Source organism: Oncorhynchus masou, chromosome 23 (assembly GCF_036934945.1).
Source record: "Oncorhynchus masou masou isolate Uvic2021 chromosome 23, UVic_Omas_1.1, whole genome shotgun sequence".
Classification (NCBI taxonomy): domain Eukaryota; kingdom Metazoa; phylum Chordata; class Actinopteri; order Salmoniformes; family Salmonidae; genus Oncorhynchus; species Oncorhynchus masou.
Window position 1 is genome coordinate 61248373 of NC_088234.1, and position 21114 is coordinate 61269486.

The window sequence follows — 21114 nt, forward strand, 5'->3', positions numbered from 1 at the left end:
AAATAAGGTAGATAAATACAATATGGGTGATTGATGCCATATATTCTCTCTCCAGAGTTCAGAATCTCATGTCTAAGGTCACACATGAGTAGAGTGGTCATATCCAGTATTCTTCAGATACAAATCTAATCCAGAAAAGAAACCTACACTGATTTTAGGGGTCCTTTAAAAGTAAGGTGTGAATGACTGGTCCTTTTATTTAGGATCATCAATCACTTGATTCAATTGTAACCTCACTGTTGATAATAGATGTCATTTAGCAGACGCTTCCATCTAAAGTGACTTACAGTCATGCATACATACATTCTATGTATGGGTGGCCCCGGGAATCGAACCCACAACCCTGGCGGGGCAAGCTCTACCAACTGAGCCAAGCAGGACCACATTAGGGAACAGAAGTCCCAAATCTAATATAGGCATATCTACATCTGACTTTCACTCATGTCTGTGGCTCACAGGTCACAAACAAGATCTCCTCCTCTGCATAGGATGGAGCTGTATTTAGCTTTAAGGCACCATTCTCAATCCCACCAATATGTGTCCTGGTGGCCTGTACGATGGACATGTCTTCCAAGATGGCCGCCTCTTGTCTGTCCCTCGGTCGGGTAAAACGGACATGTAGTTTGGATCTACTGGTGACGTCTAGAGCTCCAACCCTCTGGTTTGGCCGTCGGCAGCACTGGGAGAAGGTGGACACACATTTCTTCTGGAAGTTCTCATTCATGAAGGCGTAGACGATAGGGTTGTTGAAGGAGTTGGAAAAACCGATGGCCTGGGCGATGGCCATGATCATGTTCACCGTGATGTCGTTGAACTGCTCGTCCAGGTAATCTGAGGATGGGAATGATAAAGTGGAATTAAATTAGGTGGGATTGTTAGATAATGTGGTACTTTATCCTTAATAATCAATTGACGCATCCGTGTGTCAATCTAATTAACATAATACAAAAATACCCATCAATATCCATCTGTTTAAAGGGATACTTCAGAATTTTGGCACTGAAGTTCTTTATCTACTTCCCCAGTGTCAGATAAACTCATGAATACCATGTCAGCCTTCCGCATCTGCGGTGGAATGTGGCAGTGCTACAGCGCTGTTTGTCAGACCAGGAGACATCCCTAAAATTGGTCTTCTCACAAAAACATCTATAGCATCTGAACAGTTTGACCACACTATGGAAAGATGAGACTCTCATGAACACAATGGTGTTCTCCATTTTGCTCAATGACCCCCCACAAGCCCCACGGGACTCATCTGAAGTGGTACCGCCAATGTGCCAACTTATATTTGTAGCGTCCGAACCGTTTGGGCTACAAACTAATATGACCACTCTATGGATAGACGAGACTCGGCTTTGCTCTATGACTCCCACAAGTGTCACGGGACTTGTCTGAAGGTAACGAGGTACTGGTAAAAAAAATATGGAAGTATAGAAGCAGTTTTGTGCCAACAAAAAAAGGGGGCTAAATATGTGTACCAGAACATATATTTCCTGAGCTTTTCTTATATCTCCTAGATATAGGACAGACACTTCAAAACCTTTTTCCTTATTTTTTAAATGTTGTCTGTTTTGCCATATCTGAATGCGTTATTCAGTGCATTTCTATGGGCTAAAGTATTAAAGGCCAAATTCAATAATTCATCAAACATATACAGTACCCGTCAAAAGTTTGGATACACTTACTCATTCAAGGGTTTTTCTTTATTTTGACTATTTTCTACATTGTAGAATAGTGAACAAAAGCTGAAGAACATATGCACATCCAGGTACTTTCCGCGGGTGCTGGAGTGAGGCAAACTCATGGAAAACAGAAAGGAACATGCTGCAGACTGCTGCTCATGCTACCAGGTGATATTTATTAACAATGTTTTGACCCTTAGGGCATAGTGAAGTCATCAAAATTATTAAATAACACATATGGAATCATGTAGTAACCAAAAATGTGTGTTAAACAAATCAAAATAGATCTTATACTTGAGATTCTTCAAAGTAGCCACCCTTTGCCTTGATGACAGCTTTGTACACCCTTGGCATTCTCTCAACCAGCTTCATGAGGCAGTTACCTGGAATGCATTTCAATTAACAGGTGTGCCTTGTTAAAAGTTAATTAGTGGAATTTCATTCCTTCTTAATGTGTTTGAGTCAATCAGTTGTGTTGTGACAAGGTAGGGGTGGAATACAGAAGAAAGTTCTATTTGGTAAAAAACCAAGTCCATATTATGGCAAGAACAGCTCAAATAAGCGAAGAGAAACAACAGTCCATCATTACTTAAAGACATGACAATCATCCCGGAAATTTGTAAGAACTTTGAAAGTTTCTTCAAGAGCAGCCACAAAAACCACCAAGCGCTATGATGGACCACCACAGAAAAGGAAGAACTAGTTACCTCTGCTGCAGAGAATAAGTTCAACTGCACCTCAGATTGCAGCCCAAAGAAATGCTTCACAGAGTTCAAGTAATAGACATCTCAACATCAACTGTTCAGAGAAGACTGTGTGTGAATCCGGTCTTCATGGTCGAATTGCTGCAAAGAAACCACTACTCAAGGACACCAATAATAAGAATAGACTTGCTTGGGCCAAGAAACACGAGCAATGGACATTAGACTGGGGGAAATCTGTCCTTTCGTCTGATTAGTCCAAATTTGAGATTTTTGGTTCCAACCGCTGTGTTTTTGTGAAATGCAGAGTAAGTGAACAGATGATCTCTGGATGTGTGGTTCCCACTGTGAAGCACGGAGGAGGAGGTGTGGTGGTGCTTTTCTGGTGACACTGTCTGTGATGTATTTAGAATTCAAGGCACACTTAACTAGCATGGCTACCACAGCATTCTGCAGCTTTACGCCATCCCATCTGGTTTTCGCTTAGTGGGACTATCATTTGTTTTTCAACAGGACAATGACCCCAAACACACCTCCAGGCTGTATAAGGGCTATTTGACCAATAAGGAGAGTGATGGAGTGCTGCATCTGATGACCTGGCCTCCACAAACACCCGACCTCAACCCAATTGAGATGGTTTGGGATAAGATGGACCGCAGTGTGAAAGAAAAGCATCCAATAAGTGCTCAGCATATGTGGGAACTCCTTCAAGACTGTTGGAAAAGCATTCTTCATGAAGCTGGTTGAGAGAATGCCAAGAGTGTGCAAAGCTGTCATCAAGGCAAAGGGTGGCTACTTTGAAGAATCTTTGATTTGTTTTGTTTTGTTTAACACTTTTTTTGGTTACTACATGAATTCATGTGTTATTTCATAGTTTTGATGTCCTCACTATTATTCTACAATGTAGTAAATAAGAAAAATCAAGAAAAACCCTTGAATCAGTCGGTGTGTCCAAACTTTTGACTGGTACTGTATATATGTTTTTGTTATTCCTACAGGGGACCTAAAATTCTAAATCAAATAGCTAAATGAACATCTTAAAACCACTCCATGTTAGCTTAATAGAACCCCCCCCCCCCTCCAACATTTATCTTAATAACTTATTTCCAGTGTCCCCATGATGCTTTGTTTCTTCATAACAGCAATAATGTAACAATAGGATGCAAAGCAGCCTCTCCATTCTCCTTGGGACCTTCATCTCCAGGTCTCACTTCCAATCATATGAATCCATAATTGAAATCAACTTCAGATCAACTGAATGATGTAAAGAAGAGAAGTGTCTTATGGCTATTGTCTTCTCAGACAGACTTACTGTAGTCAGAGAGCATGTGGACGGTGTGGAATGGGGCCCAGCACACAGTGAATAGCACCACAATGGTAATCATCATCTTGATGGCTCTCCTCTTCCTTCTAATCACCAACAAAGAATAAGAAACACATATTAATCTGTCAGGTTAACATGAGGAAACTTTTTGGATCATATGATAATATTCTTATACTCGGTATTCAGTGAAATGATCATAATTATGTCACGGACAGGATCTTCCACAGGAGTAACCAACATCTTGACCACCAGACCAACAGGATATTCTTTCTTGACACTGATTTTGAAGTCGCAGGCAGAGGGGCTACCTTATCAAAAGACCATGAGCAACCATGTACCGACTCATGTTCGCTGCAATCACTCTGTACCTACAGAACGTAACTACCATGTATGTGTATAGGTTGTCGAACACACAAGTTTTTCATGGAGTCATTTTGTGAGGTATCATACATACAGTATCTCTATACAGACCTGGAGATCTTTCCCACCTCTCCCTGGTTCATGGTGTTAAGTACAGAGGAGTCGCCCACCCTCTTGCGGATCCACAGTTCGATCCCTATCCGCGTGTAGAGGATCAACATGGCCGCCAGGGGCAGGAGGAACAGAACTACCAGGATGAAGGTGGCATACAGCTGTCTGTGTGAGGCCGAGCGCCAACGCTCCTGGCAGCACACGTGGTGTAGGTCGTATAGGAAGTCATACTTCACCTGGAGAGAGACACAAGTGTGAGTACACAAACACACACACACACACACAAAGTAATCACAGATCTAACACATCTGGACAGGGAAATAGCTTAAAAGCAATTGGCAGGAGTACTACGCAGAGTGTAGTATCTTACCCACCTCTAACTGTTGCACCAACAACATGGGAGATCCAACAATCATGGATGCAAGCCAAACAACTCCTAGTCAAAGAGAACAAAGCAAAATTAAGACATGGTTCTACCAGTGTCGTAACTACATATGAGGACACAGAGGTCCGGACCTCAGTAAAAAAAAAATATATATATATATATACACTACCATTCAAAAGTTTGGGGTCACAAATAAACGCCCATGTTTTTGAAAGAAAAGCACATTTTTTTGCCCATTAAAATAACAACATTTATCAAAAAAACAGTGTAGACATTGTTAATGTTTTAAATGACTATTGTAGCTGGAAACGGCAGATAAAAAAACAAACAATTGTACCCCGTTTTCGAGGTATCCAATTGTTAGTAGTTACTATCTCGTCTCATCACTACAACTTCTGTATGGGCTCGGGAAAGACGAAGTTCAAAAGCCATGCGTCTTCCAGAACACAACCCAACCAAGGCGCACCGCTTCTTAACACAGCACATCCAACCCGGAAGCCAGCCACACCAATGCGTCAGAGGAAACACCGTGCACCTGGCAACCTGGTTAGCGTGCACTGCACCCGGCCCGCCACAGGCGTCGCTAGTGAACAATGAGACAAGGATATCCCTAACAGCCAAACCCTCCCTAACCCGGACGACGCTAGGCCAATTGTGCATCGCCCCACGGACCTCCCGGTCGCAGCCGGCTGTGACAGAGCCTGGGCGCGAACCCAGAGTCTCTGGTGGCACAGCGTTCATATCTTTACTTTACCCAGCATCCTGTAGGCTCTCTGTGGTGTGTACTGTCTCTTCATGCTGAGTGGATGGACGATGCCTTGGTACCTCTCCAGAGCGATGCACGCCATGGTGAGTATACCTGTCACCACTGCTGTCGTCTGGACAAAGGGAATGGTCTTGCACACCAGAACACCTATAAGAGGAGAGGGACAAAGCCTGTGTCTGAAATGGCAACCTAATTCCTATGTAGTGCACTACCTTTGACCAGGCCCAATGCATGCAATCCATAGGAGTCCTTTTCTGTGTCCGAAAGGGTGCTAGTGGACAACCTGGTGATAGTGGACAACCTGGTACTAGTGGACAACCTGGTACTAGTGGACAACCTGGTGCTAGTGGACGACCTGGTACTAGTGGACAACCTGGTGCTAGTGGAAACCCTGGTGCTAGTGGACAACCCTAGTGCTAGTGGAAACCCTGGTGCTAGTGGACAACCTTGTGCCAGTGGACAGCCTTCTGCTAGTGGACAACCTGGTGCTAGTGGAAACCCTGGTGCTAGTGGACAACCTGGTGCTAGTGGACAACTTGGTGCTAGTGGACAACCTGATGCTAGTGGACAACCTGGTGCTAGTGGACAACCTGGTGCTAGTGGACAACCCTGGTGCTAGTGGAAACCCTGGTGCTAGTGGACAACCTGGTGCTAGTGGACAACCTGTTGCCAGTGAAAACCCTGGTGCTAGTGGACAACCTGGTGCTAGTGGACAACCTGGTGCTAGTGGACAACCTGGTGCTAGTGGACAACCTGGTGCCAGTGGACAACCTGGTGCTAGTGGAAACCCTGGTGCTAGTGGACAGCCCTGATGCTAGTGGAAACCCTGTTGCTAGTGGACAACCTTGTGCCAGTGGACAACCTGGTGCTAGTGGACAACCTGGTGCTAGTGGAAACCCTGGTGCTAGTGGACAACCTGGTGCTAGTGGACAACCTGGTGCTCGTGGAAAACCTTGTGCCAGTGGACAACCTGGTGCTAGTGGACAACCTGGTGCTAGTGGACAACCTGGTACTAGTGGACAACCTGGTGCCAGTGGACAACCTGGTGCTAGTGGACAACCTGGTGCTAGTGGACAACCTGGTGCTAGTGAACAACCTGGTGCTAGTGGACAACCCTGGTGCTAGTGGAAACCCTGGTGCTAGTGGACAACCTGGTGCTAGTGGACAACCTGGTGCTAGTGGACAACCTGGTGCTAGTGGACAACCTGGTGCCAGTGGACAACCTGGTGCTAGTGGACAACCTGGTACTAGTGGACAACCCTGGTGCTAGTGGACAACCCTGGTGCTAGTGGACAACCTGGTGCTGATGTATGGTATAATGAAGACATAATAATAATTGAATGATTTTCCCAAAAATGTGTCCTTTTGATTGATAACAGAAGGTTGATATTGATGCTTGAATGCTTTTACTACAATCGGTTTATTTGACTGACAGAGGATTGACTTAGAGGTACTATATCAGTGATTTGTCTGTTCGCAGGATAATGATACTTGAATGATTTTCCTAGAAATGGGTTCTTTTTGCCAGACAATTAAGGCAAATCATAGAAATTATGTTTGAATGCTTTTACCAGAATTAGTTTGTTGGCAGGACAATGGAAGAGGTATTGGGAAAATGTCAGTTACAGGTCCAAAATTATTGACACCCTTGATAAAGCTGAGCAAAAAAGACGGTATAAAATAAATAATATAAATACTGAGCTATATTGAAAGCTCAAAAAAATGGGAAATTATCTTATACTAATACAATTGCTCAGATAAAGATATTTTGTTTGACAAGTAATGGTGTGTGTGGCCAAAGATCTTTATTTCAAATAAAAATCTAATCCAATTTTATTTGACTTTCTGGTCAGATTACATGAAAATAGAGCTCTTTAGCCATGCACACTAGTCAGTTGGGGTCTCAGCTTACTGTTAGTAAGGATAGTAGGATACACAACATGCAATTTCAAAATTTGAGCAGTTTTCCTCTTGTTATATCAGTCACTGAAAGTCACTCAGTTAGACCATGTCATCTAACATTTTATAGATTACTGGTTAAGTTAGTCTAGCCAGCTATCTCAACCTTGTAGTAATCATGGCTGAATTACTGACCAGGCACGTGGGGCCCTGACCTCTAGGGGGTCCCAATTGATTTTTTTTAAGTCTCTCTCACTCAGATATCATATGAACATGGCAAAATGTTTAGAATGGCAGGAAATGAGCTTTAGAGAGGGTTTCACTCTGTGATGTGTTATGTTGGATTTAATCAAAACCTGATGTTTTTCATTTAGGCCAAAAAGTTCATTTCTTTACGATGCTGTCTTGCATTATTTCTTTTAAGGGCTTTACAAACAGGAAGGCAATTTGGAAAGGGATTTTTTTTTACCCAGACTTCCTTCTTTTCACTTTGTCATACAGGCCAGTAATGTGGAGTGAATGCAATGAGCTCAGCCAATGAATTCACTTGACTGTTTAAAATCATCTTCAGCGTCAGAGAAATATCCACGAGCAGTTTCCATTTTATTCTGCAGCTCAGTAAGGAAGGATGGCCAGATCTTTACAGTATCTGGGTGATATGGGGCCTGGGGTGGCAGGTATCCTAGTGCGTCTGCTAAATGACTTAAATGTAAATGTAATGTAATGGTTAGAGCGTTGGGCCAGGAACCAAGAGATCAAGAGATCAAACCCCCGAGCTGACAAGGTAAAAATCTGTCATTCTGCCCTTGAACAAGGCAAGTAATCCACTGTTCCTAGGACATCATTGTAAATAAGAATGTGTTCTTAATTGACTTGCCTAGTTAAATAAAGGTAAAATAAAAATATGACACACCAACCACAGATTACCAAACTCAAAGAGATATTCAGTGGCTAGGATCCTTTCTTTTACCTCCCCTGATCTGTGCCTGTCTAAAAATGTATTCCATACTTTTAAAGCTCATTGGTTGCTCTGAGGTTGAATCCTTGTTTGACATTCATTATCCAACTGAGGGACCTTACAGAGAGAGGGGAAATTATTCTTAAATCATGAGAATCTCTACTTTTGCAAACATGGACCTTATTCAACAAATTGCGTGATTCTTTACAAAAATAGGGTGTGTGTGTACTAAACGGTAGCATGCTGCCTATATAGTGCGCCACTTTTGACCAGGGCCCTATGGGCTCTGGTCAAAAGTAGTGTACTACCTAGAGAATAGGGTGCTATTTGGGACATATCTGTGGTGTTGTAGTCTAATGATGAAACATCCCATTCTGGTTGCATTCATCATTTCTAATCAGTGGTCCTCATTAAATTGTCACCATGTTGAAACTAGACACGATTTAAAGTTAATGTTTTATGTAATGAAATTAAGTAGACCAATCAATATGAAGACATGAAACCCCATGGAGCCACAGCTTTGAAACCCCATAGAGCCACAGATTTGAAACCCCATAGAGCCACAGATTTGAAACCCCATAGAGCCACATATTTGAAACCCCATAGAGCCACACATTTGAAACTCCATAGATCCACAGATTTGAAACCCCATAGAGCCACAGATTTGAAATCCCCATAGAGCCACAGATTTGAAACCCCATAGAGCCACAGATTTGAAACCCACATAGAGCCATAGCTTTGAAACCCCATGGAGCCATTGCTTTGAAACCCCATAGAGCCACAGATTTGAAACCCCATAGAGCCACATATTTGAAATCCCCATAGAGCCACATATTTGAAACCCCATAGAGCCACAGCTTTGAAACCCCATGGAGCCATTGCTTTGAAACCCCATAGAGCCATTGCTTTGAAACCCCATAGAGCCACAGATTTGAAATCCCCATAGAGCCACAGATTTGAAACCCCATATAGCCACAGCTTTGAAACCCAATGGAGCCATTGCTTTTTAGTGTGAATGTTTAGTAGCCTCCACTTTACCTCTGCTTTCTCACATTATTTGTTATATAGTCATAACTTATACCAGCAAACTGTAAAGCCTCAGTTATTATTGGGTTGTCTGTAGTGAACGAAATAGGTTATATTACCATCAGAAAAAAAGTCAATTAAGTTATATTAAATCTTCGATTTTGAATTTATTTTATAAGGTGATGCCCTAAATTGTAGATGACTCAATATCTGTGGTTTTGAAAGTCGTGGCTCTTCCATTATCATAATAGCCCTAACCATCCAGAATTCATGTTAGGTTATTTTTTACAAAACAGGCTCAATTTATAAGTGAATCACTTCATAAAACACAGATAGATAATACTATCTCACCTCCTAGCCACTCGGATGAGATGTTCTGCAGTAAAGTGAACGGGATGCAGAAGAACGAAATCAGGAGGTCGCTCACTGCTAGAGAACAAATGAAGATGTTCGTGGCAGTTTGGATTCCCCGCTTTCTCACCACGATGTAAACAACCAAACTATTTCCAAGTAGTGCCAGCAAGAAAATAACCGCGTACATAATCACGAACGCTGTCTTGGCTCCAGGTGGAAGCTCAGGCGTATAAACGAGCGGTTGGATTTTGTAGATTTCAATAAACTCCCGACGCGTTAAATTATAACGGTAAAGTAGCTCTTGCAGGGCCTCTGGGGTTATTTTCGTATTCCCCATAGTAAGTGACGGATTACTATTATTTAATTTGCTGTCTGGCTAATTGATTTCACCTTTATTTAGGCAGAGTGGGGTCCTTATTAGAGACTTATTGAAGCGATAAATCGTGATAAAACCCCTGCGGTGTCCTGTGCACCACCCGAGACGTGTGCGAAAATGCGTGAGTAGCCTATTCCTCTCTCCGTGTGGAGGCTCCAGTTGTGCCATGCTAGCTCTCCCAGGCTACTACTCAACCGCTGCATCGCACGCTGGCATGCGTCATCACTCAATAATCATTAGACTATATATAGGACGTTGACAAGAGAACATTTAACCCCCCATGTATCCCATAGCTGCATTGAAATATTTTGTTAAATAAATAAATATTTAGTTATTGTAATTATGAGTCAATTTCAGGTCAAATTGTCCTCAACCCACTAAGTGGTTTTAAGATCATATATATATATATATATATAAAATACTGAACTAAAATATAAATGCAACGTGTTAAGTGTAGGTCCCATGTTTCTTGAGCTTAAATTAAAGATCCCAGACATGTTCTATACACACAAAAAGTTTATTTCTTTCAAATGTTGTGCACAAATTTGTTTACATCCCTGTTAGTGAACATTTCTCCTTTGCCAAAATAAACCACCCACCTAACAGGTGTGGCATATCAAGAAGCCGATTAAACAGCAGGATCATTACACAGGTGCACCTTGTGCTGGGGACAATACAAGTTCACTCTAAAATATGCAGTTTTGTCACACAACACAATACCACAGATGTCTCAAGTTTTGAGGGTGCGTACAATTGGCATGCTGACTGCAGTAATGTCCACCAGAGCTGTTGCCAGAGAATTTAATATTAATTTCTCTACGTCCTTTTAGAGAATTTGGCAGTACTTCCAACCAGTCTCACAACCGCAGACCATGTGTAACCACGCCAGCAAAGGACCTCCACATCCGGCTTCTTCACCGCCAGAATCGTCTGAGGTGGTGCTGAGGAGTGTTTCTGTCTGTAATAAATCCCTTTTGTGGGGAAAACCTCATTCGGATTGGCTGGGCCTGGCTCAACCAATGGGTAGGCCTGGCTCCCAAATGGGTGGGAATGGCTCCCAAGTGGGTGGGCCTATACCCTTACAGGCCCATCCATGGCTGCACCCCTGCCCAGTCATGTGAAATCCATAGATTAGGGCCTAATGCATTTATTTCAACTGACTGATTTCTTTATATGAACTGTAACATATATGGTGGATGTGGCAGAGCTATGCATTTTCATCAGAATGGCATTTGACAACCTGAGTACAAAGGAGGAACTACTCACCATTTTGCCACTGAAAAGACATAAAAGGGGCAAAGATATTTTTTAAGACTTTATGGAGTTTGCTAACAAATTCCAACTACCCCTTTGTAAGCTTGTCTCCATTACTACAGATGGGGCACCAGCTATGGTAGCCCACATTGGTCGGTTTGTTGCGTTGTGTGAACGAGATGATTCTTTCCCGGACTTTCTTCGTTATCACTGCTTAATTTATCAGAAAGCTTTGTACGGCAAGATGTTAAACATGAAAGAGGTGATGGATGTTGCAATGAAGATTGTGTGTTCTATTCGAGCAAGAAGCCTACAGCGGAGGCTATTTCACGCTCATTTAGAAGAGACTGAAGCGGTGCACAGCAGACCTGCTGCTGCACACGGATGTGCGGTGGCTGAGGCGAGGGACATTTTTAGGGAGATTCAGTGAGTTGTTGCCTGAAACCAAGGAGTTTCTCTAGGTCTCCAAAAATGCAGAATATGCACAGCTAGAGGACACACAGTGGCTCCTGGATGTATCTTTTCTCACTGACATAACTTACATGTTTAATGAACTGAATGCAGGGCTGCAAGGGAAAGGCAAACATGTCATCGACATGATCAGCTCTGTGAACACTTTTAAACTGCTCACAAGAAAGCTGCAACGTGAGGACCTGCACTTCTTTCAACACATGCATTCAGAACTTCAACGTCAGGGCAAGGATACAGCACAGTTTGATAGTGGACGTTAGGTGGAGCAAGTCCAGAGCATCTTATCTGTGTTTGACAGTCGTTTCACTGACTTTGCATCACATGAGCCTATTGCCACTTATATGTGCTTTCCTTTTGGCAGAGACATAAATGTGGAAGTCAAAATCCTCCAAAATGGGATCCCTTTTTCAGCCGGACACAACTATAGCAGAAACTGAAATTCTCACCCTTCAAAATAACAGCTGAAATCCAGGGCAACCACTGAGATGAAGGAAGAGTTCTGGGAGCTACTGCAGAGGAGAAGTATCCCAACATAACAAGATGTGCTCTCAACTTATCAGCTCCTTTTGGATCAACCTTCCTCTGTGAGTGCATTTTCTCACATGAAGATAATGAAGTCCAAGTACAGATCTACTGTGACTGATGACCACCTTGTGGCCTCCATGAGACTGGCAACAAGCTGCTACAGCCCTGACTATGAGAAGCTACTTGTCTCCACCCAATGCCAAAAATCACACTAAGGTAGGAACTGAAATGAGTTGTATTTATTTGTGGAAAACATGTTATTGGTCCACATTATATTTGGGTATCAAATGGGTATCATAACGGCAGGTCCATACTCAGTGGTTTGTTGTGTTTCCTACTTTTGTTGGTTGGTTTAGATTTAGATACTGGTAGATCTCCTCAGGCTGGCAAAGTAGATCTCATGTCAAAGAAGGTTAAGGGGGCACAGTTGTTGGGGTTCTTGTTGGGGTTCTTGTTGGGGGTTCTTGTTGGGGTTCTTGCATCGGAATTATGTTGAATTCAGCTTATATCACATTATACCACAATAAACATTGCGTTCAAATGCCGAGACTCCAAGACCATTGATTGAGGTTTTTTAAAGTGACACATTTGCTCAAAATCTGTAGCCTACCTTCGCTGCGCTGTATCAGTACGATGGACAGCGCCCTCCACAAGGCCGTTTTGGTAATGAATATTGGCTACAAGATAGATATGGTAATGCATCTATTACAAACAGCCTTTGTGAATGCAGCTGTACACACAGCTGTCTTGCCAAAATAATGCAAACCAAATGCTGAAAGTAGGCTCTGCACACAAAAGCTAGCTGGAGCTCCGCAGCATCATCACTCCTGGGCATGGTGGCAGCCTCATTGGTTTGATGCTGCTGCTCATCGCTCTGCTTCTCTTTTTTCTGCTTTGTTTGGGTACTGTGGCGAAGCCAATTTCTGATGTCCATCGTGGCAGTGGCAGATTAGCTGGGAGTCATACCTGGGCCCGCTTGTACCTGGTGTTTTCTACTACTAGAACTCTCAACAGTAAGTTGAGACCCCGACTGAGATCCTTCAAATAAAATGTAGTGCCCCTATTGGACATTGTTCTCCGTTAATATTTTTACTAGCACAGTATACAGGACCCCAATTTGACGCATTGAATCATGTTGAGCGATTTTGTTTAAAACCTCAGTGGATAGTGCTAAAATAATGACGTCGTATCTGAATTCTGCCATCTTTATAGACGTTTGCCATTATCTTGCGTCCCAAATGTCCCCCATGGTACCCATAGGGCTCTGATTAAAAGTAGTGCAGTAGTTTTTTAATTTGTTTCTGGAAAGGTGTATTTTTAGAAGTAGAGGCTCAAATTGTTTGGGTACAGACTTAGATCGTAATACAGAACTCTGCAGGCTATCTTTGCAGTTGATTGCAACACCGCCCTGCTGCTGGTATAACAGTAATTGAGATTTTGAAATTCCTCCTTCTACTTTCCACCTGAGCAAAAGTTTCATTGACAGTAAGTAAATTTCTCTAGGGCTCATATAGAGACCGAATCTAAAACGCTCTTCAGTTTGAGGCTGATCGTAACCCTCACTCTCGCACATCACGGAGATGGACGCCACAGACCCTCATCCAATCCCAACCCTTTGACTCTCATTTCGCAAGTTATACAATTCAATCAAATATATAGAACCTTATTTTTTTAAATGCAGAAAATAAAATACTATTAAAGTTGTCCAACATTCATGTTACTATATTGATCTATTCCCACCCCTTTACAGTGGTACAATAAATCCCTTTGCATGGCAATGCCCCTCACAGTCACTGAATTGTTTACCGGCAGTAATGCAAGTGTTTGTTTTTGAAAAGATGGACAAAAAGAAAACAATTGGATTGTGAAGTTGAAATAGATGACATGCTGTGTGATTGCTTTAAGTTTCTAACATATGGTGTTAGTGTTCGGAGAATCAGTGAGAGACGCTATTCAAATGCAATCAATCTATCATGGTAGTGTGCAATCACACACATAAACAGATTCTGGTTTTGTACATGCTGGGGGTTGAGCCTTTTCTGGAGGCTCTTAGCCTTGAGAAGCAGCCATGAAAGTTGACTCAAAGGTTTCCTCCCAAATGGCCACCTATTCTCTACATATTGCACTACTTTAGTGCACTATAAGTAGTGCACTATAGAAAATCGGGTGCCATTTGGGATGCAATAACAGTGTATGAACTGTCCCGCAGGGCTCCTTTGTTCATTTAGTTCAATAAGTGTGGACCCAAACACTATGAATAACATAATGAAGCATTAATATATTCCTCCTGTTTTAATTAACCTGCACAATAATGCAGATAGACGATGTGTCTGCAGTTCATTATTAGCCGACATCAAAGTAAATTTGATGTCTGCTTCATGACAGTGAAATGTTTCTCTAATTTACATTGTTCTGCACTACTTTCAAACCTGGACTAATCATATCTGAATATATGTGATGTGATATCCCTCTTTGTGTATATGAAAATTATGGAAAGTTTGGGGTTTTAATCAAAAGTTGTTTTGGTCTAGAATAAACTTTTAATTTATAGGACCGTCTATCATTCAATTGCCTTTTCTCTGTCTTCTTAGAATACAGTTATTATCTCAATTAGAGAGTACGTTTTCAAAATAGAATTCTGATTGTGTTTTGTTTTGTGGACAAACCCCAGCTAACCCCAATTTAACTGCATCGATTTTGTCCCCAGTCTGTTCCTAGGTTGGTAGAATCCCAGCCATTTAGAGATTCAGTGTTTGTGCCAACTTTGCCCACTGTATTTACAACCTTGTTAACACCGTTTGACGCTGGACAATGGTATTATTTGAAGCTAGAAGACAGAGTGTGTGTGTGTGTGTGTGTGTGTGTGTGTGTGTGTGTGTGTGTGTGTGTGTGTGTGTGTGTGTGTGTGTGTGTGTGTGTGTGTGTCAATGCCCTACTATTCTCAGGCATTGTCTCGGCCAGTGCTGTCTTTACTCCTTTGTTTATGCCTGTTATAAACAAGGTTTCATCAGGAAGAAAATAACCATCTGCTTGTCTGTGTAATATTCCGACCTATGTTTAGTACTGCCTACTCTCTCAGGGAGGTGGTCAACAGTAATATTTTGATTAGTTTTACCTGGGGGACTAATATACAGTACTGCAAGCTGTGTTAATGTTTTAGAACTTCCTCCTCTATCCCATCTACTTCCTCATCAACCTTTCAAACCAACACACCAAACAGTCTCTTACAGTCGTAACAATTTCTCAACCTATTCAGAAAGGATTCATGCATTGGATACGAATGTATTGGAAAATGCAATTATATACTACAAATCTGCAAAATTCATATCAAGTCTGCACCTTGCTGTTACTAAATGTGTAATATTGATTTCATATGTTCTGGCTGAGATGAAAGAAAAGCCGACCCATGGAGCAGTCAAAGCTGGAAGTGTGTAAACGTTGACTCAAATCTTATTACACCGGATTAGGCTCATGGCTCGATCAAAGACTTTGCGTAAATGTCATGGACTTTTAATGATCAAATTGTATTAAAGCCCCTTTTCTCCTGAATGTAGTTTTACTGTAATTAATTATCCACTACCTGCTTTACTTTTACCTTCTGTGAATGAATGACAATGCTCTGTAGATAGGCCTTATAAACAGACCTTGGATGGAGAATAACACCTGAATGTGTTTCACAGGAGGTCGTGGAACCTTAATTGGGGAGAACACGCTTGTGGTAATGACTATAGCGGAATCAGTGGTATGGTATCAAATAGTACACATGGTTTCCAGGTATTTGATGCCATTCCATTTGCTCCATTCTGGCCATTATCAGCAGCCTCCTGTGACGTGTTTCCATCCACTTCCCATGGACAGTAGAGACTTCCTGTCTGTATATCGGGGTGAAGTTCCCCTGAGACTTCTTGTCTGTATATAGGGGTGAAGTTCCCCTGAGACTTCTTGTCTGTATATAGGGGTGAAGTTCCCCTGAGACTTCTTGTCTGTATATAGGGGTGAAGTTCCCCTGAGACTTGTTGTCTGTATATAGGGGTGAAGTTCCCCTGAGACTTCTTGTCTGTCTATAGGGGTGAAGTTCCCCTGAGACTTCTTGTCTGTATATAGGGGTGAAGTTCCCCTGAGACTTCTTGTCTGTATATAGTGGTGAAGTTCCCCTGAGACTTCTTGTCTGTATATAGTGGTGAAGTTCCCCTGAGACTTCTTGTCTGTATATAGGGGTGAAGTTCCCCTGAGACTTCTTGTCTGTATATAGGAGTGAAGTTCCCCTGAGACTTCTTGTCTGTATATAGGGGTCAAGTTCCCCTGAGACTTCTTACATTTACATTTACATTTAAGTCATTTAGCAGACGCTCTTATCCAGAGCGACTTACAAACTGGTGAATTCACCTTCTGACATCCAGTGGAACAGCCACTTTACAATAGTGCATCTAAATCATTTAAGGGGGGGTGAGAAGGATTACTTATCCTATCCTAGGTATTCCTTGAAGAGGTGGGGTTTCAGGTGTCTCCGGAAGGTGGTGATTGACTCCGCTGTCCTGGCGTCGTGAGGGAGTTTGTTCCACCATTGGGGGGCCAGAGCAGCGAACAGTTTTGACTGGGCTGAGCGGGAACTGTACTTCCTCAGTGGTAGGGAGGCGAGCAGGCCAGAGGTGGATGAACGCAGTGCCCTTGTTTGGGTGTAGGGCCTGATCAGAGCCTGGAGGTACTGCGGTGCCGTTCCCCTCACAGCTCCGTAGGCAAGCACCATGGTCTTGTAGCGGATGCGAGCTTCAACTGGAAGCCAGTGGAGAGAGCGGAGGAGCGGGGTGACGTGAGAGAACTTGGGAAGGTTGAACACCAGACGGGCTGCGGCGTTCTGGATGAGTTGTAGGGGTTTAATGGCACAGGCAGGGAGCCCAGCCAACAGCGAGTTGCAGTAATCCAGACGGGAGATGACAAGTGCCTGGATTAGGACCTGCGCCGCTTCCTGTGTGAGGCAGGGTCGTACTCTGCGGATGTTGTAGAGCATGAACCTACAGGAACGGGCCACCGCCATGATGTTAGTTGAGAACGACAGGGTGTTGTCCAGGATCACGCCAAGGTTCTTAGCGCTCTGGGAGGAGGACACAATGGAGTTGTCAACCGTGATGGCGAGATCATGGAACGGGCAGTCCTTCCCCGGGAGGAAGAGCAGCTCCGTCTTGCCGAGGTTCAGCTTGAGGTGGTGATCCGTCATCCACACTGATATGTCTGCCAGACATGCAGAGATGCGATTCGCCACCTGGTCATCTTGTCTGTCTATAGGAGTGAAGTTCCCCTGAGACTTCCTGTCTGTATATAGGTGTGAAGTTCCCCTGAGACTTCCTGTCTGTATATAGGGGTGAAGTTCCCCTGAGACTTCTTGTCTGTATATAGGGGTGAAGTTCCCCTGAGACTTCTTGTCTGTATATAGGTGTGAAGTTCCCCTGAGACTTCCTGTCTGTATATAGGGGTGAAGTTCCCCTGAGACTTCTTGTCTGTATATAGGAGTGAAGTTCCCCTGAGACTTCTTGTCTGTATATAGGGGTGAAGTTCCCCTGAGACTTCTTGTCTGTATATAGGGGTGAAGTTCCCCTGAGACTTCTTGTCTGTCTATAGGAGTGAAGTTCCCCTGAGACTTCTTGTCTGTATATAGGGGTGAAGTTCCCCTGAGACTTCTTGTCTGTATATAGGGGTGAAGTTCCCCTGAGACTTCTTGTCTGTATATAGGGGTGAAGTTCCCCTGAGACTTCCTGTCTGTATATAGGGGTGAAGTTCCCCTGAGACTTCTTGTCTGTCTATAGGGGTGAAGTTCTCCTGATGATCCTATTGTTATGGATGTTATTAATATGTCTGTGTTCTGCCCCCCCTCCCCCCCCAGTTGGTAGAGCATAGCGCTTGCAACACTAGGATTGTGGGTTTGATTCCAGGGGTCTGCCATATGTAAAATGTATCCACCATAGGAGGCTGGTGGGAGGAGCTATAGAAGGACGGTCTCATTGGAATGAATGGAATAAATGGAACGGTATCGAACATATGGGAACCACATGTTTGACTCAGTTCGAAATTTTCCATTTCAGCCATTACAATGAGCCCTTCCTCCTATAGCTCCTCCCATCAGCCTCATCTGGTATCCGCGCATGACTGTAAAATGCTTCGGATAAATGCGTCTGCTAAATTGAATATATTACTATGGTCATCACTATAAATGCTACCAGTGGAAGTTAGTACTGACTGGAGATTGGCAAAGTATACGACACGTTTTATAGTTCTAGACTCAGTGCTTGACCAAGTAGCCTATTGCCGGCCCAGACTCACAGACAGAGGCAAAAAGGCTGATCAATACGGAATGGAGGGTGGGATCTACATTGAATTGCAATAGAGAATGGGCATTCATTACCTGATTCCATTTTGTTCAAGATTATTTGCCGCTAGTGTGTGAATCTGGGTGACAGTAAACTGTTCGACAGTAATTACACAGATTGAAAATGCGCGAGCCTGAATGAGCATGATGCACTGTTCCAAGTTGTAAAATTTGGAAAGAAATTTGTTTCAACATTTTTGTTAATGTAATTCATGAAGACACACTTAAATATTATCAATCACTTTAAAAATCTATACATCAGCCATTATCGTAATGCCCCTTCGGTGTGTATTTGTGTGTGCTGTTTACATGCCAGTGCGAGTGGGCCATTGTCGGAGGAGAGAGAGCTCGACATTACAGCAGCGGATATAAAATAATTCCAGACACAGACTACCTAGATAGCCAATTCAAAACCTAATTAGTAGCAGTTTCTCGCTAGTAAACTATAGCTAACAAGGCATTAATGTCATTGTCACCTTTACACTGGCACTGTAGATATCCTAAATAAATCTGCACCAGTGGAAAGCTGGGATTCCCCTCCATTAAACAGTAGCCATGTTGTAGCGGTATTATTAGAGAGGGGTAAAGATAAAGATTTTGTTCTTTAAAAAAAAAAATGTTAGCCAGGGCGGGATCATGCGGCTTCCCGCATGCACGATTCATCAAGGTACTACAGAGGGTAGTGCGTGCGGCTCAGTACATCACTGGGGCTAAGCTGCCTGCCATCCAGGACCTCTACACCAGGCGGTGTCAGCGGAAGGCCCCAAAAATTGTCAAAGACCCCAGTCACCCCAGCCATAGACTGTTCTCTCTACTACCGCATGGCAAGAGGTACCGGAGTGCCAAGTCTAGGACAAAAAGGCTTCTCAACAGTTTTTACCCCCAAGCCATAAGACTCCTGAACAGGTAACCAAATGGTTACCCGGACTATTCACATTGTGTGCCCCCCAAACCCTCTTTTTACGCTGCTGCTACTCTCTGTTTATCATATATGCATAGTCACTTTAACTATACATTCATGTACATACTACCTCAATTGGGCCGAACAACCAGTGCTCCCGCACATTGGCTAACCAGGCTATCTGCTTTGTGTCCTGCCACCCACCACCTGCCAACCCATCTTTAACGCTACTGCTACTCTCTGTTCATCATATATGCATAGTCACTTTAAACACTTTCTACATGTATATATTACCTCAATCAGCCTGACTAACCAGTGTATGTATGTAGCATTGCTACTTTAAATCAAATCAAATGTATTTGTCACATACACATGGTTAGCAGATGTTAATGCGAGTGTAGCGAAATGCTTGTGCTTCTAGTTCCGACAATGCAGTAATAACCAACGAGTAATCTAACCTAACAATTCCAAAACTACTGCCTTATACACAAAAGTGTAAAGGGATAAAGAATATGTACATAAAGATATATGAATGAGTGATGGTACAGAACGGCATAGGCAAGATGCAGTAGATGGTATCGAGTACAGTATATACATATGAGATGAGTAATGTAGGGTATGTAAACAAAGTGGCATAGTTTAAAGTGGCTAGTGATACATGTATTGCATAAAGATGCAGTAGATGATATAGAGTACAGTATATACATATACATATGAGATGAGTAATGTAGGGTATGTAAACATTATATTAAGTAGCATTGTTTAAAGTGGCTAGTGATATACACTGCTCAAAAAAATAAAGGGAACACTAAAATAACACATCCTAGATCTGAATGAATGAAATATTCTTATTAAATACTTTACATAGTTGAATGTGCTGACAACAAAATCACACAAAAATTATCAATGGAAATCAAATTTATCAACCCATGGAGGTCTGGATTTGGAGTCACAATCAAAATTAAAGTGGAAAACCACACTACAGGCTGATCCAACTTTGATGTAATGTCCTTAAAACAAGTCAAAATGAGGCTCAGTAGTGTGTGTGGCCTCCACGTGCCTGTATGACCTCCCTACAATGCCTGGGCATGCTTCTGATGAGGTGGCGGATGGTCTCCTGAGGGATCTCCTCCCAGAACTGGACTAAAGCATCTGCCAACTCCTGGACAGTCTGTAGTGCAGACTGTCCAGGTGGTGGATGGTGGATGGAGCGAGACATGATGTCCCAGATGTGCTCAATTGGATTCAGGTCTGTTGAACGGGCGGGCCAGTCCATAGCATCAATGCCTTCCTCTTGCAGGAACTGTTGACACACTCCAGCCACATGAAGTCTAGCATCGTCTTGCATTAGGAGGAACCCAGGGCCAACCGCACCAGCATATGGTCTGACAAGGGGTCTGAGGATCTCATCTCGGTACCTAATGGCAGTCAGGCTACCTTTGGCGAGCACATGGAGGGCTGTGCGGCCCCCCAAAGACATGCCACCCCACACCATGACTGACCCACCACCAAACCGGTCATGCTGGAGGATGTTGCAGGCAGCAGAACGTTCTCCACGACGTCTCCAGACTCTGTCACGTCTGTCACGTGCTCAGTGTGAACCTGCTTTCATCTGTGAAGAGCACAGGGCGCCCTCCTACGGCCTCCTCCACGTCTCCTG

The 21114-nt window shown here is 43.1% G+C and overlaps 1 protein-coding gene across 1 annotated transcript; it reads right to left on the reverse strand.

Annotated features, from left to right (window-relative positions):
* Positions 1-361: 361 nt before the first annotated feature.
* On the reverse strand, positions 362-18908 carry qrfpra (pyroglutamylated RFamide peptide receptor a). Its single transcript, XM_064930847.1, has 7 exons — positions 18875-18908; positions 9564-9893; positions 5318-5476; positions 4553-4614; positions 4179-4414; positions 3696-3793; positions 362-831 (listed from the first exon to the last, which is right to left on the reverse strand). Exons 1-7 carry the CDS (start codon positions 18906-18908, stop codon positions 440-442), a joined length of 1311 nt encoding a protein of 436 aa, XP_064786919.1. The 3' UTR covers positions 362-439.
* Between the last annotated feature and the right edge of the window lie 2206 nt (positions 18909-21114).